This window comes from Myotis daubentonii, chromosome 13, assembly GCF_963259705.1.
Source record: "Myotis daubentonii chromosome 13, mMyoDau2.1, whole genome shotgun sequence".
NCBI lineage: Eukaryota > Metazoa > Chordata > Mammalia > Chiroptera > Vespertilionidae > Myotis > Myotis daubentonii.
The window spans coordinates 56,537,416-56,562,174 of NC_081852.1; the positions used below are offsets into that span (position 1 = coordinate 56,537,416).

The 24,759-nt window shown below is 49.9% G+C and overlaps 2 protein-coding genes across 4 annotated transcripts in view; one reads left to right on the top strand and one right to left on the bottom strand.

The window, feature by feature from the left end:
* LOC132214379 (pancreatic lipase-related protein 2-like) overlaps window positions 1–24,759 on the top strand; it is a 113,768-nt gene that overhangs the window by 22,046 nt on the left and 66,963 nt on the right. The gene's annotated exons all lie outside the window — the stretch shown is intronic.
* Window positions 2,026–23,063, bottom strand: LOC132214374 (pancreatic lipase-related protein 2-like). 3 transcript variants are annotated; one of them, XM_059661544.1, is made up of 13 exons: window positions 22,977–23,063; window positions 22,655–22,703; window positions 20,212–20,366; window positions 18,415–18,540; window positions 15,511–15,645; window positions 14,705–14,816; window positions 13,684–13,803; window positions 12,048–12,171; window positions 8,661–8,775; window positions 8,086–8,215; window positions 5,704–5,815; window positions 4,396–4,563; window positions 2,026–2,295 (listed from the first exon to the last, which is right to left on the bottom strand). In XM_059661544.1, the coding sequence occupies exons 2-13, from the start codon at window positions 22,701–22,703 to the stop codon at window positions 2,232–2,234; spliced, it is 1,410 nt and encodes a 469-aa protein (XP_059517527.1). In that variant the 5' UTR covers window positions 22,977–23,063; the 3' UTR covers window positions 2,026–2,231. The 3 variants fall into 3 exon arrangements, with proteins under 3 accessions (XP_059517527.1, XP_059517526.1, XP_059517525.1); XM_059661543.1 differs by lacking the exon at window positions 22,977–23,063 and adding an exon at window positions 22,863–22,957 and having other exon boundaries at window positions 8,661–8,779; window positions 12,052–12,171; XM_059661542.1 differs by lacking the exon at window positions 22,977–23,063 and adding an exon at window positions 22,863–22,957.

Consider the following 24,759-nt stretch of genomic DNA (forward strand, 5'->3'; position numbering starts at 1 on the left):
TTGTGGTAATAAATTTTTAATGCCCTCGGGTTGACATTGAGGTGTTAGTTTGCCATGCTCTGGGTTCTGGGGTCACGTTTTGGAAACGATTTTTCAGCCCCGGCCAGTTGTCTCAGTGGTTAGAGCACCAAAGTGTCTCAGGTTAGATTCCTGTTCAAGGGCATATACAAGGGTTGCAACTTCCATCCCTGGCCCTGGTTGGGTGCTTAAGAGAGACAACCACTCAATGCGTCTCTCTCATATAGATGTTTTTTTCTCTCTCTTTCGTCCCCTCTCTCCATTCCTCTCTCTCTAAAAATCAAAGGAAAAAATGTCCTCGGATGAGGATTAACAACAACAGCAAAATGCTGGAGCCAAGTTGGCTGCAGGTCATGTCTGAAACCTCCCACCAGCGGTCCTTTGCCACCATCTTTCTCAGGGCACCTGTGTGGCCTGTTCTAATGTAGACCATGCAGTTCTGTCCTGTTTGAAAAGCTCATCATTACTTCCACGTGTTGCCTGCCCAGCTTTTAACATCCTAAAGCAGCGGTTCTCAACCTGTGGGTCGCGACCCCTTTGGGGGTCGAATGACCCTTTCACAGGGGTCTCCTAAGACCATCAGAAAACACATATATAATTACATATTGTTTACTATAGCAAAGTTACAGTTATGAAGTAGCAACAAAAATAATTTTATGGTTGGGGGTCACCACAGCATGAGGAACTGTATTAAAGGGCATTAGGAAGGTTGAAACCCACTGTCGTAGAGGGAGGGATCTGACCCCATAGAAGAGCAGCCTGGGTGGCATGTGTACCTCTGAGCCATTGGAGGGAACGGGCCTTAAAAACGTGAATTTGCACATGGCACCCAATGCAAATGAGCCAGAGTGTTCTTACACAAGGTAATTCTTCCAGCCTCGCCCCCAGGCCCCCAGTTTGTCTCCCAGGAACAACTTGAGGTTTTTCCAGCAATATGTGTGCACCTATCTCATATACCCCAGCCCCACTTCCACAGCTGGTAGCCTACAAAACACCGTTCTTACCTTACTTTGTACACTATAAAAATAATTTGGATCTTATGGTCTAACTAGAGGCCCAAAGCATGGAATTCCTTCAAGAAAAGGCCTTCCTTCTCCCGGCTGTTGGCTCTGGCTTCCCTCTGGCACCCGGGACCCGAGCTTCCCTCCAGCCACCAGCAGGCACCCGGGACCCAGGCCTCCCTTGCAGCCCCGACTTCATCCGGAAGGTCATCCGAAAGGACTTCTGATCTAATTAGCATATCATGCTTTTATTATTATAGATAGTATAGAATGAGACCCTTTAATCCTCATGGGGCTTCAGAGATGCCACCAAGAGATGTATATGGTCTGCTCGTCCCTGCTGATGGGCATAGAAATGGTCTTCAAAATTTTCTTATTGCAAATTTGCATGCATCTAACATCCTTCTGTGATGTATGTGGGGTGTGGGCCTTCTAGCCTGGCCTCTGCCCTAACCCCTGGCCTCCCACTGACCCCCGGCCGACCTGCCCACTCGCTCCTGGGAACCCGGGGAGTTGGATAGGCTGGTGAGGTGGAGGGTGTCACTTTCAGGGCCGGGGATGGTGGAGCAGGGTCCGCCTGTTGAGCAGGAGTGAGAGCATCACCATGTAATTCTTAGCATTAAGAAATGGCTTCATTTAGCAATTCCCTGAAAGGCTGTGTGACAGGAGTGGTGGTCGCTCGAAGAGAATCAGGTGACACCGCAAGGTCCTGAGAATGAGGCAGAAGGAGCTCTCCCTTCCCTTTAGGGGGCGCCTCTCTACTTCCTAGCAAGACAGAGAGCCGGCTTCCTTCCTCTTTGTGTTTCTTAAAATTCTCTTTTCGGAAGCACTGTCCAGCATTCAAAAGCTTGGTCTGCGGCAGTGAAATAGGTCCTTGTCTGAGGCCTTAGAGGTTCAAGGTCTCAAGATCCCAGAACCCGGAAGATGTCAAACTAACACCTCAATGTCAACCTGAGGACATTAAAAACTTATTGCCACAAAGATACAAGAGAGCAGCACATTTTTTTAAAAAATATACTTTATTGAATTTTGGAAGAGAGGAAGGGAGAGGGATAGAGAGTCAGAAACATCAATCAGCTGTCTCCTGCTACTAGGGATGTGCCCACAACCAAGGAACATGCCATTGACCAGAATCAAACCTGGGACCCTTTAGTCTGCAGGCCGACACTCTATTCACGGAGCCAAACCGGTTAGGGCAAGAGCACCACATTTTTAACAAGGGAGAAGGGACTGTAACTGGTTTCCTTTCACGGTGTCGCCACTGCAAAAATGATACCTGCGGAGGAGGACATGTTCAGTGTGAGGCTTGGCACCTTGGAGAAATGTCACCTCAGGTGAGTAAACAGCGTTTAGCCAAACCCTGCAGTTCAGACCTTTTTGACTGAAAGGCTTGGCTACACCATGCGGAGTCCAGGTGGTTCTTACTAAGCAAAACCCTGTGAAGAACACCCTCACCTCCCTTGGCCTTTTAACAAGCTGAAAGTGAATCAGCGGTGTCAACCACAGATTTTCAAAACCTGTGGCTTTGGGAGGGCCTGGCAATGAATTTGGGGATTGGGGTGCCCCACCTGCCAAGAGGGGACTTTCCCTAGAGTTCAGAACCTGGGGGGGTTCTTCATACATTGCTTCTGGGAAGGGAAAATGTGCCAGCCACTTTGGGAAACAGTCTGGCAGTTCTTCTAAAGGTTAACATAGTAGTTACCACATAACCTAGCAATTCTGCTCCTCGGTATGTACCCAAGAAATGAAAACATATTTCCACTCAAAAACTTGTACATAAATGTTCACAGCAGCATTATTCATAATAGCCCCAAAGTGGTAACATCCCTGATGTCCATCAACTGTTGAATGGATAAATAAAAGGTGGTATATCCATATAAGAGAATATTATTTGGCATTAAAAAGGAATAAAGTACTGATACATGTTATAACATGAATGATCCTTTAACATACTATGCTATGTGAAAAAAGCCAATCACAAAGAACTATATATATTGTCCTTTTATATGAAATGTCCATAATAAGAACATCTATCGAAATAGAAAACAGGTTTTATAGGACTGGAGAAAAGGGTTGGGAGGCTATGGGATGATGGCTGATCGGTGTGGGTTTTTTTGGGAAGGGTGATGAAATGTTCTAAAATTGACTTTAGAAATGATTCCACAACTCCGCACATACACTAAAAATCACTGAAGTATATACTTCAAATGGGTGAACACAGGCTATGAAATTTATATCTCCATAGAGATGTTGGGGGGAAAGACCATGGAGGGAGGTCACTCCTGAAGAGGGTGAAGCCCGCCCAGTTGGGGCAACAACCCACCATGAGATGCAGGACACCTGGCCGCCTCCTTTCCTGTGGGCGTCTTTGCTAAAGACGAGCCTCCCTCAGGGCTCAGCTAAAGAATGTGGCTGGATTGGAGGTCAGAGGACTGGGGTCCAAGTCCTGGTTGTGCCTCAGGCTCAAGCTCTGCTCTTGAAAAAACAAAGTACTGGCACAGCCCCAGTGACCTCTGACCCTTCCAGCACCACGCCCAGGAATTTGGACTATGACCATGTACTGTCAGCACAGCTAAGTCATGCAGCTCAGCAAGGTCTTCCTATATGTTTTTGAAAATAGTTTGCAATAGATTCTTCCCTCTGGCTTTCCTGGGTGGCCTTAGACATGTTATGTGACTCTGGGAACCCCACTCTTCTCATCTTAACATGAGAGCAGTTGAGAGGTGATTGAGTTTCCTTCAGATGCTGACATCCGTTGTTTTCTATCATCCTCTTATAAGGTCGCCTTTTTTTCTTGCCATATTGTAAACACTGTTATGATCTCTCCCTACTCTCACCAAGTAAGATTCCATCCTCTCAGCAAGAGAAGAGCTTGCCACTGGGAGCTAGATCCTCACACAGTCTGTATTCCTCTCAGGCCTCAGTCTCCCAACAAAACAATTTGTATGAATAAATGCACCCAACGGAAATCAACCCGAGATTTCCTACAGCTACTGCCTGGGTGCTTTCCTTCTTGTTTGAGATAAAACAGAGTCTCCTATTGGCCTGTTTCTTGAACCTATGCCTCACAATTGATGTCTTGCTCTGGCCAAGTTGAATTTGGCTTAAGGAAAACGATGATTGTTTTTTCCAAGTAAATCAGATGGGTAGATAGAAAGATGCAGAGTTGAGAGGAATAGTTGGGTAGATGAATGGCTGCATGGATAAGTGGATAGGTAAGTGGTTAAGTGGATGGAGAGAAAGGGATGAAGGAATGGGTGGGTTGAAGGATATGTAGGTGGATGGGTGGGTGATTGAATGTATGCATGTATGTTTGCAGAGATAGATTGATGAGGAAATACAGAAACAAGACTTAGATGGAGTAAAAGATACTCACTTAGTCCCATATTCTCCACTTTGCACTGTGATTTTCGAAGCCCCCAGTTTGTCCCGGAAGATATTTAGCCAATGGTTGTCGGAGAGGAACTTAATCTTCTGGATTTTTCCAAGATTGATGTCCACATCAATATCACGCACATGTTTTGCATCAGGTTTGAGGGATCCTCTGCAAACATAGACATAAAGTGTTATATCAGCTTATAGATGAATTCTAGGGTGTGAGCAACCTGTTGTTACTCCAAATAATGGCTGCTGCTGTTGGCTTTCTGCAATTCCCTTCACTGCCTCCATATACATCCAGGGACGCTAAAACACAAACGTATCTGTGAAGAACACACCTTTAGAATAATACTAGACTCTAGATTCCCACTGTCTTGATAGGTACCTAGAGGGAAGTCAACTACTTGGGGTGGCATATTGACTCTTTAATTTCACTGCAGGACTCCTTATCTTTGTTTAAATATTCATGTGCTCCAGCCGGGGTCATCTGTGGGCATCTCATATGTAGCATAGCAAGTAATCAAAGAACTTTAACTTAACATGAAAATTATCATGCAAACTTAGTGCAAAAACATATATCTAACTTTAGATAAATAAATCTAACTTTACAGCAGAGTTATCCAACACATTTTTACCAAGCGCCTCATATACCCACAAAAGCTAGGTGCTGAGGCTACCATCACAACAGTAAGCTAGCTTCAGGCGTCATGTGGAACACAGCACGAGTGGGGGATGGAGTGTGTGAGTGGGATGGGAAGGAGTTGCCAAATAAATGTAGCTTTGTCTAAGGAGAACATGATATTCATAAAACTTAAGGAGGGCCTTGCTAATGTGGCTCAGTGGTAGAGTGTGGACTCATGAACCAGGATGTCATAGTTCAATTCCTGGTCAGGGCACATGCCCAGGTTTTGGGTTCTATCGCCAGTAGGGGGTGTGCAGGAGGCAGCTGATCAATGATTCTCTCTCATCATTGATGTTTCTCTCTCTTCCTCTCCCTTCCTTTCTCTGAAATAAAATTTTAAAAATTAAAAACAACAACAAGAACAACCCCACAACTTCAGCAGGAAGGAAGCAGTGATTGGCAATCCAGAAGGAGTCAGCCTTTAAAATCGCAAGTGCTTCCTCTCTGGCCTCCCTCTTCTCCTATGGGGTGATTGATTTAGATGCTAAGAGACTTCCTTCCGGCTCTGACATTCTAGGATTCAAAGGTTCTGTATGGCTAGATGTATGTAGAGGTTTACACCCAATCTTGTATTAATAATCTATTAGGGGAAGTATGGTCTTTTCGCTTTACTATCAAACTTACTTGAAAATTTCATATTGCTCTGAGGTTCCATTGCTTCCATATAAAGCAATCCCGATGGACCCATTCACTTCCTTTTTTCCAGCCAGTGTGACTGATACCCTGTATCTCCAACCTGTGCAAGAAAAGATACTATCAGTTCAATGAACTCATCTTGTAGGAAAACAAAAAAGACCCATGGGAGCATCCATGTTCCAAGCTCTGAATCCCCCATGAGTGGGAGGTAAGGGCGAGTATAACGAATGGTTTCCTTCAATGCAGTTGGGGTCCCAGGAATTCTGATGGTAGGTGGGGTGAGGGGCTCAGGGGGAAGGAAATATTGCAGCTCAGCATAACCTCTTGCTAACCCAGCCAGGTATGTGTTCAATGGATGGAGGGCGGCTGGTTACTATACCCGGGTACCCAGGTGCCCACCACTGACTGTACCAGAAAGACCACTGGGAGAGGGAGACATCTGAGCTCCAACATTTCGATAAATCACTTACTGTTGCCTTCTTTGTTTTTATTTTTGTTATTTTCCCATGCCATGGACATATTCTCAATGACAAAATAACACAGATAATTTTTTAAAAAATTAATAAACCCTTTCTCAGCGCTCTGTCCACCTGCCCTCCATCTCAGCGTCTCCCCAGTCTTGTGTGTAGACTTAACCAAGCCCCGCAGGGTGATTTGTTGCCCGGGGACAATTGGCATTGTCTGGAGATGTTCTTGATTGTCCCACCCAGGGAATGGGGTGGGTGGGTGCAGGGCTACTGGCTTCTCGCTGGTAGAGGCCACGGATTTGCTAAACATACTGCAATGCACAGGACAGCCCCCCAATCACAAGTGATCCATTCCCAGATTCCAGTAGAGCTGAGGTTGGGATACCCTGACCTAGAGCTCTCTATGAGCATTTACACACACACATATATGACTGTATAAAAAGTTAGGCTTTTGCCTGTATGGTATGGCTCAATGGATCAGTGTTGACCCATGAATCAGGAGGTCATGGTTTGATTCCTGGTCATGGCACAAGACCAAGTTTCAGGCTCAATCCCCAGTAAGGGGTGTGCTGACCAATGATTCTCTCTCCTCATTGATGTTTCTATTTTTTCCTCCCTCTCCCTTCATCTTTGAAATTTAAAAAATATATAGGCTTTTTCCCATTCCATAAATAATATGCACTGCTCTTCTCCATTCTCTCCATCCATCCCCACGCCAGACTGAGTCACCGCCCTTCACTGTCCTGTCCTGTGCTCCATAAGGTCTTCCCACCCCCCCCAGGGGTCCTTGCCGCTGGCTTTCCCTTGGGTTCAGCCCATCAGAGGCTTGCAAGGAGGCCAGCGGCAGGATGCGGGAGATGGAGGTGCTTGCTCCCCTGCAGCCTCCTTGCTCTAGTACCAGGTTCTGGCAGTAGCTGCCTTCACCCCATTCCTGGAGCCCCGCAGCCACTAGATTCTGGGCCCCTCAGCATCCCTCGTTTGTTCTTTCAACCCTGTCCACTCCTCCAAGAGCGGGCCCTCCAGTGAGGTCTCCTCATTGAACCACTTGAATGAGCTCTGTCTTTTGCAGAGACCCTGACTGAAACAGGATATATTCCGTGATGGTTTGCTATTTGCCTTTTTACTTAATAGGCCTTAGAGGATTCTAGATCCTTCCTTGAATGGTGCGACAGAGGATGTGGTTAACAAGTGGTGGATATCTAGCTTTCTCCCTGCATTCTTTTGGTATTAAAATTAGTGCTTAGGTGAACATCCTTGAATACCTTCTCCCGCACACATGCAAGCATTTTCCTAAGGTGCATTCTGACTTAAAGGAATATGCTTGTAAGAGTTTATAAATACCCCTAACTGTTATTGTGTATGCTAGGTGTCCTATTACATGAAATACTGTGTGTAAACAGTGTTCTGTGAAGTGCTGCATAAATGTTTTTCAATGTAAAACTCCCTTGGAAAATAAATGTTCTGTTCAGCCATCATGTAATATTAATTATAACAAACAAATCCTGATGCTTTCACTATCTTCTTTTTAAGTGAGAAGCTGGGCAAAATAACACTAAAAAACACAGCTTGCTCACGTGTGTGTAAACAGGGGGACTAGCATGGTGGGTAATCACGGGGTGCCTTTGCCCCATCTTGCCTTCTTCTGTTAATGGATCCGTCCTTCCTGCCACAGGGTGGGGTGGACATGTGACCAGCCTGGGCCATTCACGGTCGACCTACTTCACTGGTCAGTATTATTGGTTAAGGTGAGAGGCAAGACAAATGCCATTCTACCGTCCTTCCATCATCATTTAAGCTGGCTGGTGTTGAGTTTCTATCCATTGCTACCAAGGTCCTAACTAACAAGGTTGATACACCTTTTAAAATCATTTGCAGCTTTTAAATGGGTACAATGGAAACTTACGGGCAAAGTTACCACTCGCTCCTGTGTTCAGGAAAAACGTTTGTCCCACGGCGCTGGTGTTGCCCTGAAATTGGTCAGCATAGTGCCCCATTTTGGGGCATCCTGTGACTGGACAAGGAAAACAGCCATTCTAGCGGAAAAACAGAAATTTGTCTGTGAGTGGTAGGCCTTTCACTCATTCACTCACTCAATTGATCAATTCATCTTCCCATCCATCCATCCATCCCTCCCTCCCTCATCCATCCACTCATCCATCTAATCATCTTCCTATTCATCTGTCCCTCTACCCTCCATCCATTCATTAATGCATCCATCTCACCCATGCCGTCCAGGCATCCTTTGAGAATTTTTCAGAATGAAAAGTTGGGGATCCAGGGAAGGCCCCCCAGTCAGGTCTGGGCCATCTGCCGCCTGCCCACCCCGCTCCCCGGAGGAAGAAGCTCTGCGAGGCTCAGCGTGACCAGCTCCCCCTCTTACTCTTCCTGGGGTTACACCTCTGCTCTGTTCCCAGCCACAGGGACAGAACCAACAACCACAGAGCCACCCCGCCCTCCCCAGGCCCCTGGGAGACCCACCTCCTGAAACTCCTCGTAGGAGGCACACGGGTAGCCCAGGAAGCCGTCAGGGTTGAGGATGCTGCTGGAGTAGTACTTGTAGCTTCTCAGGTGATTGCAGGATACAGGGTCTCGGCTTCCTGAGGGAGCAAAAGCCACGGGAGCTCACAGGACACTCTCACTTTTGAAGCTTGAAAGTTCTGATCTGAATAAGGAGGCACTTTCTCATTTCATAGAGGGGTGTCAGCATTCCTGAATGCCTGGGTCACAATTCCAAGTTCCTGTCATTGACTTTGACATACTGTGGGGCAAATAGTTAATGATCAACATTTACAGCACATAGAGGTGGTATCTGGGGGCTTCTTTAGTCATGGGGTTTGGCTCTGGTCACTTTCCTCTGACCCCACGTGCCCCTGTGCTGAGCAGGGCCTACTCTGGGATGGGCATGTGCTGGGGAGGGATGAGTTCTAACAAGGACTGTGTCCAATCCTCCAGGGGCCAGGCGTGTGACAGAAGTGAAGGATGACGGCTGGAGGCCTTGGGGAGAGTGAGAAAAATATATACAGAAAGGAGAGACAGAGAGAGGTGGGGGGAAGAGAGAGAGAGCATGGGGGGGGGAGAGAAGGAAAGAGAGAGAGAGAGAGAGAGAGAGAGAGAGAGAGAGAGAGAGAGAGAGAAAGGCAATAGGTTTCAAAAGGAATCTTACACTGTCAGCCAGCTGTTGAATGTTAAGGCCCAGATTGCTTGGTCTTCTGATTTTTCATGAGAAATCTGCATCTTGACTTTGACATGACAATGTTCCATGCTTACATGACAGCAGTGCATTCCCTCTTTAAAACCGGTCCCTGTGAAGGCCGACCACTGGCTGCTGTGGGCAGGGCTGGGCCAGAGGGCCCCAGTTTGAGACCAAGAAACCATACCTGCCTGGCCTGTCCCAGGAATGCAGCTTTTCTGTGCCCAGGGCCCCAGGCTGAGAAATTCCTCCTCCTTGGAAAGCCTGAGGTCAAAGAAGTAGAGACCAAGGTCCCCTGGGCCCTAGGCCACTGTGTCACTGAATTTTATCTACAACCCTTTTCTTTAAACTCAAGTCCTCTTATTTGAAAAACTGTTTTTTATTTGTTTGTTTTTTCATTTCCCCAGCTCCTTGGTAGAAAACCTCCCATGGCGTGATGCACAGTGACCCCAGACATACCTGGGGGACACTTCTGGGAGGTCTGGGGGTCCTCTTTGTGCTGGTGGATTAGCTCTGCCTGCCCCAGGGACCAGTGGCTCCTGCACCAACACTCATCACCAGACAACACAACCTGTTTCCACCTTCATTGTTTCTTTCACCCAGAATTGCTGCCCTGGGATCCATAACAGAGGGGCAAGTGGATTTAATTGTTCCTCCAGCCCAGCACCTGGGTGACTGGGAGCCCACACAATAGACGCACATCCTCTGGACTTCCTCAATGTGAATTGCCTCTTTAATTAAAGCTGGGCTCCTTGCTATTATGTGGGCCCTGCTGGTGGCTTCTGGGAGGAGCAGCCTCATGTGACTCAGTGTTCTCTCAGCTGGGTCTTCCCTGGGTTACCTGGTGCTGGGCAGAGCGCTCAAAGGCTCCATTGGCTGACGGTGGATGTGGGCTACTGCTTTATCCACTCCGTTCGTTCACATTAAGCACATGGACTAGTCAATGCCACAGAAGGCCTCTCTGCTCAGTGGAGTGGGCTGTACTGAGCGCCTGCTCTGGGCCCGGCCCTGAGCAGGGTACTGGGGTGTCTGGGATGCCCCAGAAACTCCCAGTGGAGACAAATAAACACTAAAATGAAATGAAGGCAGACTCAAAGCCTCCATGTGCAGGGAGAATATGAAGCCTGGTCTCCAGGGAGAGGCAACGGGAGAAGAGCAGAGGCCAGACAAGGACAGGTGATGGAGGTGGCGCTGTAAGTCACCTAATCGTAGGGGACTGAGCCTGTCTCTCACGTAAACGCAGACCTCATGCGGACAAAAAAGGGGCCACATACTAAACCTGAGAACCTCAGGGGAGGCCTGCATGGTGGCCTTAGTAATCAGAGGCCGAAAGTAACCACGTGGGGTGGGCTGAACATAAAAATTCCTAATTAAAAGCTGGTCATGGAGGGTAGTTCTTTCCCAGGCCTGTGGCTTCATTGACAAAGGTCAATCTTTTTTTTTTTTTTTTTAATCCTTACCTGAGGATATGCTTATTGATTTTAGAGAGAGAGGAAGGGAGAGATGGAAACATCAATGTGTCTCCTCCCACATGTGCCCTGACCAGCAATCAAACCCAAAACCTTTTTGGTATCTAGGACAAAGCTCCAACCAACTGAACTGTCTGGCCAGGGTGACAAGGAATCTTTACCTTAAGTGAAACTGTTTTCTTTTTGCATAAGAAAATGCACCTTTTAAATATCAGAGTAATCTTTTCCAGATCCCTCAGGGCACCTCCTTAAAAGAGCACCAGACACCAGAACCCCTCACTGTGACCTTGTTCCCCAAATACCACCTCTATGTGCTGTCCATGTTGATCATTAGCTATCCTGTTTCCACCAATGTAAAAGAATGTGCCTCTGTATTTTACTGTTTATCCAATTCCAGAGATTTCCCGGTTTACTTTCCTCCCCCTCCCTAATCTACCACCTGTGGATTTCATGGAACCCCTATGTCTCCTCTTTTTATTCTAATGTATAAAATAAGCCGTAAAACTGCCGTTCTGCGGAGCATGTTCTCAGTCCCTTGAGATTTTGCTGCCCAGCAATTGTCATCAGTTTGGCTCCAAAAAACCTCATAGCAATTCTCTACAGTTTTACACGTTTCTGACACTGACACGCACGAACCTCATCCCCCCTAGACCTCCAGGCCTCCTGCTCCATGCATGCGCTCCCCAAACCCACGGAACATGTACTCACTCGGTCCTTTTACCAGCTCAGTCCCTTTCCCATCCTAGCACCTGCCCACAGCAAAGGGCAAGAATGTCAAAGTCCTCCAAGTCTTTGTGGGAGCCCTTCAAGGAGCAAGCAGTGCAAGCAGCTGGGGTGGGGGTGGGCACAGCTAGAACTGGTATTTGCCAACGTGCCCGTCCAGCTCAGGCCTCAGCATCCTCATGAGGGGGGACAACACAGGCTGTGGACTGAAGGGTCCCAGGTTCGATTGGGTATGAGGTTGGGACTTTGCAGCCAGAAATTGAACTTTAATATAAGGTGGCCTTGGGCAAGTTTGATAACTGTTCAGACCCAGTTTCTTCAGCTGGAAACTGGGGATAAGCATAGTAATTCCCTCAGGTTGTGACAATGCTGGGGACAGAATGAGCACCCTGGACGTGAACTCAAATTCAGTGCTATCAGGGCCCAGCCATGCATCCTGCCTTCTCCCCAGGAGGGCACTGCCATCTTGCTTTGCTCATGCACGTACCTTTCCAGAATCCATTTATATCAAACATGGATGAAATGATATTTTTCTCACATCCGGGCATTTGCTTTCCTCCGTTTGGATAGAAATCCAGATGGCCCACCTTCTGGCTCATTCCAAAACCTGAAACATCGGAAGCAGCGGTGAGCAGGGAGGGTAGGGGTCCCGAGGCCAGGTCTTGGCCCCAGAGAGCGCCCGACTCCTTCGGACCAGAGCGAGAGTCTTCCTGGCGAACTGTCCCCTCAGCACAGCCACCCCACCAGGCTTTGCAGAACCTTCTCCAAGATGAGCCCATAGCAAGACAAGGAAGGGGGAGCAAGCAGAGGCAGAGAGCATGCCTCCATGTGTATTTGCATGTGTGTCTGTCTGTCTGTCCTGGTAGGCTGTGACAATACCGATATCCCCTGATACCATTATGCATCATAGACACCTATCAGGACTGGTGCAATTCCCATTCCTTTACTCATTCTGAAATTTTGATTCCTATGTTAGAAGGTTATATTGAGATCTCCTTGTTGTGTTGAGAGCCCAGCATAATGGCTGGACGCTTTGGCTTTTTAAGCACACAGACCCACGATCAGATCCTGGTCCTATTTACACACTCCGTGATCTCGGGCAATTACTAAAGCTTTTCAAGCCTCAGTATCCTCAGCTATGAAACAGTAATAATAATGCCCACTTTCTAGGGTTGTTACCATGATTAATGAGCAAGTATGTACAAAATGTCCTATGCAGCCCATGGTAACCATCACTACTACTAAAAATATACCCTTTGTAGGCATGTTTCATGAGGGGTTACATAAGAAAATATTAAAAAAAATCCTTGAGTTTATGTAATATTAATTTTTACATAATTTTATTTATTTTAACTTTTATTTCTTTAAACTAACAACTCACCCATTTTATTTTAGAAGCATTAAATAATGAAATATATTTCATTTCCAACAACACAAACTATATCCAAAGTTTCCACAAAAGAAGTGAGAAAAATATTCAAATATTAACATTGCATTTTGCAGGTATAAGCCAAGCATCCTATAGAATAAAACCCTAATATGCAAATCGAAAGAACAGCAGAACGACCTGTCGATATAATGCGCACTGACCACCAGAGGGAATCCGCTCAATGCAGAAGGTGCCCCCTGGTTGTCAGTGCGCTCCCACAGGGGGAGCACTGTTCAGCCAGAAGCCAGGCTCACAGCTGCCAAGCTTGAGGGAGCCTCTCCCGCCTCCAAGGGAGGCAGCACTAAGGAGCAGGGAGCCTGGCTTCTGGCTGGTGAGTGCAGCAGTGCTGGCAGAAGCCTCTCCCGCCTCTGCAGCAGCACTGAGGACCCTTAACCCCTTCCCTACCCCCTTCCCCACCCCCGCCCCACTACCACCAGTGCAGGAAAGGATAGTGGAGCCTAGGGAAGGTCACAGGGTTTGAGGACTGAGCTACACCAGTGTTTGTCTGACTTGCCTGGGGCCACAGGCTGATACCACTGGCACTGGGCTGGCTGTGTATTTGTAGCTGGCACCCACTTTGACTGGTTGGCATCCAAGCTATTACTGTAGTTAACCATGTTGAATACCATCCCTGAACCTACTCTTACCAGTTACAGCCCTGGTCACCAAGAGGGGGAGTGAGGAACTCACCTAGGTTAGGGACTGTGGGTGAGGTGTCTGTGTGAATCACATCCACAAACATGGCATCCGACGGGTCCAGCCTCACCTCCTCAGGCGTGCCCTGGAAGCCTGGTTCTGCGGGATCCAGTCCTGAAAGGGGGAGGTGGACAGTGACAAACCAGGTTCCAACCCCTGGACCCACAGAATCCATGCGGCTTTCTGCCTGAGGCAGCGGCTGGCCCAGCTCATCTTCAAAGAGAAGCAGAGGGTGGGAGGAGCATGGCCCACAGACTCAGTGACCTATATTCTAGCCCAGGTTCTGCTCAAGGTCAAAGGCATGTCTTCCCTGAGCCTCAGTTTCCTCATCTGGAAAGTGGGAGTAACAGCAACCTACCTTATGGGGCTATTGTGAAAGCCCCACGCAAAGGTATGAGAAAGAACTTTGCAATCTGAAAAAGTCTCCGAAAACATAATCTATGAACCCCCCATCCTTCCCCCAGTGCCCAGCACACAGCCCTGGGCAAAGGAGACAGCATCACACTGTGTGCACAGGGACAGACACACGGACTCAGCGGTGTCTGTGTCTGTGTCTTGTGTGCCTTCATTTGCCTAGTGATTCATTCATTCATTCTTATTATCTACCACGTGCTTCCTGTGACGGGTCTCAGCTACTTTCATTTTCTGCCTGTAGCTGGCACAACTACGATAATTAATATTTGTGGAACTGATGAATTTGTATAAAAAAACCACTTCACTGCTCCACAATCTGCCGTACTCTAGCAATAATAATCCTAAGTCATGAGTTGAATGTGCTTGTTATATATTTCTTTTTTAATAAACGTGTTTTTATTTACAATCCTATATGTTTTATAATTCACATGAAAATATATGGGCAATTATTTTTTAAATCTAAGTCTGGCAGCAACTAAAATGTGTCCCCAGACGACCAGTGTGGGCGCCCTTGGCCATGAGAAGTGCCTGTGTCTGGGCTTCCACTGCCCTACAGGCCACCACCCATCACCTCACCCAACCCCACCCTCGCACCCCTTACCTGTGATCCTGCCCACGCAGCCCCCCAGCCTCCTGCCCGCCTCGCCAGCCGTGTGTGCACCCAGGCTGTGGCCGATGAGGTGCACGTTCTCCAAGCTGTAGCCCATCTTGGTCTGTGGAAGGATGGAGTGTCAGGGCCCCCAGACCAGGGTGGGGACGCCTTGGCTCTCAGAAGCGGATGGGGACAGGTCTCAGGAGGAATGACTTGGCTCCAGGACCACCTAGGACAGAGTGACCCGACCCTGGGCCAGCACAGTCTCCAGAGTCATCAGTCTTGGTGCCCAGGCTTTGGGGTGGGGGGGCGAAGGGGAGGTGACAGTCCGGACCAGTGTCCTCTGTGTCAACTGCAGGCAGACTGGGGAGCCTAGCCAGGTGCTGCCTGCTCCATCCACACCCACCGCGGCCTCCCTCCCCTCCCACAGGGCCTGGGCTTGCCTGCAGAGCCTGGGTAGCAGGCCCAGCTGTGGGTGCTCAGAATAGACCTTCCAGAAGGCGGTAAGGGGCTTTCCCCTTCTGAGAAAGAAGACCCATCTTCTGGGCTGACAATTCCCAGAACAGCCTCCAAGGGTGGCTTATTTCAAATGGGGAAACTGAGGCCCAGAGTGGTTCCTTTGTCGAGGCGCCACTAGGGATCTCAGGACACTACAGGAGGGGAAGGCTGCAGTCTCACTTTAGGAAATGCCCCTCTGTGTGTCCAGGCTTCCAGGTCCAGCCCCTGTGCACCAGTCCTCTGACTGCCTCTGGGTGCACGGGGTCTGCCTGCCCCCTCAGGCCCCTCCCCACAGGATGGGGCTCAGGAGGATTTACCGACAGCCCTTCTATTAAGAACGCTATCTCAGCTCCCACGACTCGAATGTTGTGGACGGCTTGGTTGTAACCTGTCCTGGCCCCACGCCTCCAGTCCACGCAGATGCAGTTCACCTTCTCCACCTTAAACATTCTCTGGGGAGAAAAAACAAGAGGGAGAATCCAATGTATTAACAGGCACAGGCCGCACATTCCAGAGACAGGAATTCACAGCCACCAAGCATCTCATTTGTGTCAGAGTTTTCATATTCCTCCCTCTTGTCCTAATCCTCACCACTTCACCAGGCACTCAGTACCTGAACCCCACTTAACAGATGTGAACACTGAGGCCTGGAATGGAGTAAGTGACTGGCTGAAGGTCTCCCAAATGGTTATTGACACAGCCAGGCAGAAAAAGGATCGCTTACTACATCAGGGCTTAGCCAACTGTTATGGGAGGGCCAGATCCACCTGCTCATATAAATCAAGTTTTATTGGGACTCAGCCACACCCCTTTGTTTACATATTCTCTCCCCTCTGCTTTGGAGCAGCAACAGGGTTGAGTGGAAACCATGTGACCTGTAAATGCTAAACTATTTACTACCCAGTTCTTTACAGGAAGTTGGCTGCCACTTGTACTAAGTTTGCTGCCACTGTACTGGGTGCTGAAGCCATGGGAGGGCTGCTCTTATGTTCCCAACAATGCGTAGGGGGGAGCTAGAAGGTATTAACAGACAGGATGACATGTAGACGGAGGGAGCTACACCTCTCCCCACATGTGCATCTTTTATATTATGTGGTGTGGCCGCCGTGTGCTGCCCAAGCTCAGACTGGTCCCGTGATGGGACCAAATAACTGTCAGAAAGAGCCACTGCAGAGCCTGTGTTCCTTGGAGGACGGCCTGGACTACCCCAGGGATTGAGGCAGGGAGGAGTGGCCCGGAGGCCAGGGCCTGGGGATGGACACGTCCCCCTGACTCTCCCAGCTCCACGTTCACATGGCATCCTTCTGGGACTTGGGGACATGTGTGAACGCCCAAACCGCCAGAGGAGCAGCCCACCCTTGGGAAGAAGCTGCTCGAGGTCTCCCCAGTGCAGACTAAGTGGAAAGCCATGCCCATAGGCTCCTCCTTAAGACTAAATCTGTAGACACAGGTTGTGGTATTTTATAGACAGGAGACCTGGTTGTCATTCCCATCTCTGGATTAAACTCTGGGCAAGTGTTGAACTTTTTCTGCCTTAATTTTCTCATCTCTAAAATGGGAACAATAACTCTACCTTTCTCACAACGTTGCCTGTGGTGGGGGGCTGTTAAATGAGACAAAGACTGTGAAATAATGATCATAGTGTCAGGTTCAGAGGAAGTGCTCAGAAAATGGATGTTATGAATAATAATCCTATTTAATAAAAGAGTAATATGCAAATTAACCATCACTCTGTCACTCAGTCACAAAGATGGCGATGGCGATGGCCACAGAGCTGGAGCGAGCAGGAGGCTTGGGTTGCCCCTGGCGATGGAAGAAGCCAAGCTTCCTGCCTGGGCTTGCCCACACTGGGCTCCACTCAAGGCTACATAGTTTCATTTATAGAAGATAAATAAATCCCAGATACCGGCTTCCAGCCAGCAGTGGCCTCTGCTCAAGGAGGGACTCGGACCTGGGTTGCCAGAGGGTGTGGCCAGCCTGAAAATGGCCATTATCCCCTCACCTAGGTAGGCCAGGCAGCCCAGTGGGATCCCCCCACCCTGAAGGGGCTGTGGACAGCCTGAAAACAGCCCTCAGCTCCTCACCCAAGCTGGCCAGGCAGCCCAGCGGGGACCTCCACCCTGATGCGGGACACCCTTCAGGGCAAACCAGCTGGCCCCCACCCGTGCATCAGGCCTCTATCCTATATAATAAAAGGATAATATGCAAATTGACCCTAACAGCAGAACAACTGGGAATGACTGGTCACTATTACACTGATGACCAGGGGGCAGATGCTCAATGCAGGTGCTGCCCCCTGCTGGTCACGGCGCTCCCACAGGGGGAGATCTGTTCAGCCCCAAGCCAGGCTGATGGCTGCCAGTACAGTGGTGGTGGTGGAGGCCTCTCCTGCCTCCTCAGCAACACTAAGGATATCGGACATCAGCTTAGGCCTGCTCCCCGCTGACAAGTGGATATCCCCTGAGGGCTCCTGGGCTGCCAGAGGGATGCCTGACTGCCAGTTTAGGCCATATCCCCTGGGGAGTGGGTCTAAGCAGCAGGTGAACATCCCCCCAGAGGTCCCAGACTGCAAGAGAGCACAGGCCCGGCTCAGGGACCCCCTCTCCCAGAGTGCACAAATTTTTGTGCACCGGGCCTCTAGTTCATTACTAAAATTCATGATAACTTCAAAACTGCACCATCCAATACTATGGCCACTGGCCCCGGGTGGCTATTTACAATGAATGAAAGTCCATTCAATTTAAAAGTCAAATCTTTGGTCAACTCCCCACATTTTGGGTCCTGGGTGAGCAGAGGGAAGCAGTGACTCCTGGTAGGGACAGTGATGCCATGGAACCTTTCCGCCCTCACAGAGAGCTCTGGGGGACAGCAGGGTTTAGGGGCCACATTTACGTAGGTTTCTAATGCCACATGGGGGCTTTACATAAACCACCCGAGACCAATGCCAGGGAATTTGCTGACGCCTCTGCTTCTGGGGCGTTTTGATTGGGCTCTGGGTCTCTTTGGTCTCCAGAGGAGAGGACGGGCTAGAGGTCTGTGGGTCGGGAGAACTTGACAGTGGACGTTCCGGAGGACCCAGGGTTTCCTCGGTGTTTTTAGGAAGGAGCATCTGTTCCTGGATGGTCTGCGTTCCCAGTCTCAGGGGTAGTGAACTGAAAAGCATTTGAAGCTGGGTGCCGGGTGCTGCTCTCATTGGGGAGTGGCCGGGGGCAGGGCCCTACCTGGCACATGTCCGTCAGCCATGTCTCCTCCCCCTTGCTTATGAAGCCGTGGATGATGAAGCGCGTCTTGCGGTCCAGATGGAAGTTTGAAGCGTTCACGGTCGCCAAGTCCATGGAGGAGATCAGCTGGTTAAAGTGAAAAGGTGAATTGGGACGTTGGCCTTTCCAAGCCAATGGCCTATGAGAGCCAGATCCAGGGAGACTGGGTCACAGGATCAGCTCCCAGGAAGTTGGGTGGGGCTAGAACAGGAGTTCCTGTCCTGGGCTTTGAGGACAGGATTCAGAAGGTCCATGTTCATAGACTTCCTGGCATTTCTGTTAATTATGAAATTGGGCAACAAGCCACCGTCATTGTAACAGCACTCTGTCACCAATGGGAGTCACAGGTACTTTCATGTCACCGGACAGTGGTCGCAGATGTCTTAAAAATCAGTTATTCTCATTACTATTTTAAGTGCCCATAGTAAGACCAACCTGTGGATCTTGATATTCAGTGAGATAATAATAAAGCAGCATAGATATGACTGGGACATATATTTGTGATTTCAAATGTTCTGATAACTGTTTTTCAATATAATTGGTTTCCTTTGCAATCCAATGTGTTTTATTTCGTATTTAAATACATCATCCTGAGAAGGGACCCCTCGTCTTCCCCAGAAGGTGGAAGATGTTTCTAGAACAGCGAAGGACCCCAGGCCAGAAGCACCAAAACGAGGGTAGATGTGGCTCAGTGGAGCCACGACGAGCATGTCTAGCTTGTAGCACTTAAGAACTGACGCCTACCTTCCAGGGACCCCTTCACCAGCCCCCTGGGCACCACGCCTGAGGAAGGATCAGAAGATAAAAGCAGCCCAACCAGCAGTCCAAGCGCACTCCCAGCTGAGCGCTCTCTGGGGGAGTTTGTCACCTACAATCCCAGGGCAGCCGGCCTCAGGGATGGATGGCCAGTCATGAGCTCTCCAAACTGTCAGGGGTGGCGCTGTGAGCAGCTGAGCTCTGAGCACATTCTTCCTGGTCACTTCGAAGCACCTGGAAGAGCCTGTCCTGCCTCCACCCGCAGGCCTTCTGGGGACTGGAGGCCACTCCCAGGGTCCTTTTTGCTTTTGTGGTTAGATGGCCCCTCCCACACTGGCCAGAGTGGTTCCGTGGTCAGAGCATTGGCCCATGCACTGAAGGGTCACGGTTTGATTCCCAGTCAAAGTCTTGCACCTGGGTTACAGCTTTGATCCCAAGCCCCAGTTGGGGCTCATATGGGAGGCAACCATTCAATGTGTCTCTCTCACATCAATGTCTCTCTCTCTCTCCCCTTCCATCCCTCATCCCTTCCACTCTCTAAAAATCAATGGAAAAAATATCCTCTGGTGAGGATTAACAACAACAACAAGTCCCCTCTCCCACACCTGTCTTCTGGTTCATCAGGAAAGACTTACACCCCCACCCTCATTCCCCGAGCGGCTTCTCTCCTCCCACCCCCAGTGCAGGAGAAGATGGACACACCAGGCCTGGATTCCCCATAAATGCTGCTCCTACCCGCTTCCTCCCAGGATCTGGGGTCAGTGCCAGGAAGGCCTGTGCACAGTGTGTGGAATGTGGGTGTTTCTGGGCCCGGCACCCATAGACCTGATCAGGGTTTCCTGATCCTGAGAGCTAAGGTGGCTGCCAGTGGTGAGGGAGCATCGCCTGGACTCCCCCCCACCCCCCCACCACGGCCCTGCCTTTCCCTTAGACAACCGCGTGCTGACACCAGTGTGGGCGCCCCACTCCACCCGCCCTGCAGTCCAGCCAGAACCCTCTTACTTGGTAGCTGTTGGGATTCTCATTTGTGTAGAGAAGAAACCGGGTGTTGATGAGCTTGGGGGACCAGGGAAATAGCTTCAGGGGTCGCTCTGAGATCCCCGTCCACGGCTTCCCATCTGGGAAGCAGCCAAAAGGTTGATAGCAGACCTCCTTTCCTGGGGCAGAGAGAGCAGCACAGAGGACACTGTGAGTTCAGAAAAGGAGCGACCTCACCTCAGCTACACAGGAGGCGTTTCAGGGTGCAGCCCGGGCTGGCGAGGCCAATGCTGGGCTCCACCTGCTGTCAGTGCTCCCCAAATTCCACTGAGACAAGAATCGCTTGTGCACACTCCCAGTGCCTCCCTGATCAATTCTGATTCGCAGGGAGGGAGCGGGGCACCAGGAAGTGCTTGTTTCATGCTGTTTTCACCCTGATCATCAGGCCAGAGGGGGATTGGCTGAGCTTCCTGGCAACCTTCTGCCTTAAAACTACCTCTTCCGGGAGAGCCCCAGACGGCCCTTTACATGCCATCACCTGGCATCAGGTGTGATAGCGCCTGTGATTCTGTAGCTCAGAGATGCTGCTGGATGGATCCTGACGCTGGCGACACACCCAACAGAGCAGCTGATCCTGGTTGTGGTCCAATCCCCTTGTCTTCATGTCATTCTTGACACACATTGTCCCCCAATTATCCTCTGCCATTTCAGGTTTTCCCTGTTGTTCTCAGTAAAGGTACATTTCTTAAGGCCAGGGATGACTGGGTTTTGCATCATTCTGTATAGAACAGAGGCTCAGTACATGCAACCTATCATCTAAATCTGAGGGCCCTTCCTCTAGTGTACAGCACAAGCATTTTCACAGAGAGCGCTCACTGAGGGCACATGTTCAAATCCAGAGGATTTCAATGGCTCTTCTCCCTTAGGCTTCCTCAACTCCGAAGCTGATGATGCCAGAGGTTGGCCATTCACTCAAACACTGACAATAGTCATCAGTTTTTACCACCTGAAGCAAGAGTAGACTGTTTACTCTATGCCAGATACCACACCAGCGCTTCACCAGCATTATTCCCTTTAAGCCTCAAAATAGCCCATGAGTAAGAAATTACTTCCATTTTACAGATGGGAAAACCAAGGCACAGAGAGACAAAGTAAGCTGCCCAAGGTCACAGCCAATGGTGGGGCCAGGATTTGAACTGGGGGAGTTTAATTGGGAATGAAGGTAGGCACTGAGGAGATAGAAAGACACATCAGGTACAAACCCAGCCTTGAATGAGAGGAAATCTAACAGGGAAGGAATCATGATGACCTTGACTTCCTTCCAGGAAGAGGGACCAGTCCCAGACGAAGGGCTGCTGAGACTAAAGCAACTCTTGCTTCAGGTGGTGAATGCAGGAGCTTGAAGGACAGGGTCAGGCACCTGGGCTGTGAGGTGGATAGTGAGTGGGAGGTGCGGGTGAGGGTGGTGGGACTGGTGCTCCATGAAGGTGTTTTCTGGACCCCAGTGTGGGTGGCTCAGAGGCAGGAGAGCCTGGGAGAGGTGGGGGTTGGAGTAAGGAAGTACAGGGGTGGTCGATCTGAGAGGAAACAAGTATTCTAGTCTTGGGTGACAGTGGAAATGAAGGGAAGGATGGAGAGATGGGGTAGGGCGTGGGGCCTGAGCCTGGACAAATCAGTGTGAGGTGTGGTGGGAGGCCTGGTTGAGCTGCCTGGAAATTGGAGGAGAGACAGGGAGGTTGTTTGGAGCAAAGGATGGGCAAAGGGGAAGCCACAGGAAAAGGGCGAGGACAGCGCCATGAGTGACCTCTGTGGGACGCAAACATTTAAGGCAGGAGGAGGCAACCGAGTAACAAAGGAGACCAAGAGGGGCCTGAAAGGCCCGAGGTGCAGCCAGACCCAGGTGGACTCTACTCTCTGGAGTCAGGTCCTGCTGCATGGCCACGATGGAAGGGACACCAAGAGTGGGCTGGGCGAGGTGAGGAGGAAAGGAGGACTCATAGTGCAGAAGGAAGCCCAGCAGAAGGGAGGCCAGAGGAAAGGCTCAGATTGGAGCTAGAGAGACAGAGGTGGCAACAGAGAGGAGTGATGGGGAGGGAGGGACAGGAGGGGGCACAAATGCTGCAGACACGCACTTGTCCTCGCAAGGGACTGAGGGTTTTGGGGGCCTGTGGAGAACACCCTCCCCCAGCTTCGCTGCCCAACAGCCTACCACTTTGGTCACCCCATCACAGCCAGCTGCTGGAGGAAAAGTGCAAGTAGGTCCCCATGGACTTCTGTGTCCAAGATGTGGCCCCGTGTTTACTTCAGCATCAACACTCCCTCAATGGTGGCAATTGTTGTTTTTGTTGAAATAATGATAACCCTGTTCATTATGATGATAATGATGATGAGGCCTCTAGATGCCCCTCCCAGAGGCCAGCCCAGGCATGGTCCCTTCCTCCCCACGGGGATGGGAGAGCACCCTCACCTCTGACGGTGGCCAGCAGGAGGAGGCCGACGATCCAGGAGGGCAGCATCTACATGGATGAAAACACAGACAGTGGGGACCATCACCCAACCCAGACAGGGCAGGGGGCCTGGAGCCCAGGGAAGCCCGGTGCCTGGGTCCCATTGGGCTGTCCCTCCAGGTGGGGACCCTCAGGGTGAGGCCTCCCCACACAGGGAGAGGGCAGCACCTCTGTAGAACCCGGATACAGGATCCTCCCAGCACAGTGGCTGCTCCTCTGGGCCATGTCCCTCTGGCTGCCCAACCCTGCCAAGCACCCTACCTGGGCAGAGCAATGACTTACTGTGAGACACCTGTGCTCCACTCAGCCTCAGTGTGGCAGTGGCCTTTTATAAACAGGCTTTGTCCGTTGGACCTTAGAGGAAAGGACAGGAAGATGGATAAGTGTGCTTTGCAATGAGATTATCATAAACACATACAGTCAGCTGAGTGGGGAGCAGAGCTATTTAATGTGAGATCAGAGGGGAAAAAAACAGACTTTGGGGACAGGTGTTACATTGGAAACCAGAGAGCTAAATAGAGGATGCCTTAATCAGTAAGCCAAATTTGGAGTCTTCATTACGCCGGCGGTCTCAGATGAGTTATCTCCAGAGTCTGAGCAAACTAATATGGAGGAAGCTTTCCCTTGATACCTTCCCAGTTTTTGTCTCCTAAATATGGAGTTTCCGGACCTTTTGCCGGCTTTACAAAGAGCCCTATGTAGTGGGAGATATTTTGCAGGAAGCTTGTAGCCTTGAGCACAGTACCATTTAGATAACTCAAACACACCTGGCCTGGCAGTAACCAGGGATGGCAGCAGAGCGGCTTGCAAGGCCAGGTAATTGAGCTTCTTTTCCGTATTATTTGAGCAAGCGTGTTTACAGAGCCAAGAATAGCGGAGTTAATTCATAGAACATAGGACCATCTATGTTTAGTGGAAATTTTCAAATAGCAGTTTTTGCAACATCGAGGTTACAGGAGCGAGATGGAGTGCCTATGCTTCACAGGAAAGATCACCATTAATCTGAATGTACAGGTTCAGCTGCCAAAAGATTGTGCTTCCGAGGTGAGAAGAGGGAACACCAGCCTCCTGTTAAGAATCCCTTCGTAACAGGAGCCCAAGCCCGTCTTGGTGCCTGCAGGTGTTGGCAGGAATGGGGTCTGCAGGTTTGCTGTTCCCAGGAGGCACCTGGGTATGAGGACACGTGTCTCCTCTTCTCCGGGGGTGGGCTGGGTGGAGAGCCGCCTCCAAAGGACCTGGACAGAGAACAAAAGCAAAGGCAGCGCTTTGTTGAGCAAGAAAGAGTGAAACAAACACTGTTTAAAGAGATAGCTTTGTTTGTAAACCATATAGTCTATTTCCAAAGAATTTCTGAGCTGGGTGGACTGTACTTTGACCTGGAGTAAGAAGGTGGAGGTGGCCTGGCCTGCCTCTTTCGGGATCAGGGATCAAGCCTGCAACCCAGGCATGTGCCCTGACCTGGAATTGAACCGTGTCCTCCTGGTTCATAGGTCAACGCTCAACCACTGAGACACACCGGTTGGCAGAGTTTCTCTGTCTTGCTCACTGAATTCCAGGCCCAACGGCCGAGCTGGCCTTGTGTAAAGTTTTTGAAAGTGCCCACCCCGGGGTCTTAGCATATTGTTTCCTCTTCCCAACACATACCACCCCCACTCTCTTCTGACCTAAGTCAAAGTGTCCCCCTCCTCCAAGAAGCCTTCCTCACTGCCCAGAGTGGGGCCAGGTCTGCCTTTACAATCTAATCATGTTCCCATTTTCCTTCCATGGAACATATCCCAGCTGGTAATCGTATTTCAGTGACTGTTTGTTTCGACCTTGCCTTGGTGTTAGGGTCGCGGTGTGGATGGTCATTTCTGTGTGGCTAGATTAGAACCTCGCATAGCCCCTGGCAGGTACCTTGATCACGGTTGTATCAGGCATTGCTGGAGGAAAGGATGGGACCTTGGAAGCTAATGACTCATGGGCTGGTGAGCTGGGTAACTTCTAGGTCTCTCCTGCCTCCCCTTACCTGCCCTGTTCCCGGGAGGATGCCTCTGTGGCCTCCCTTGGCCTTGCTCTCGGCCCT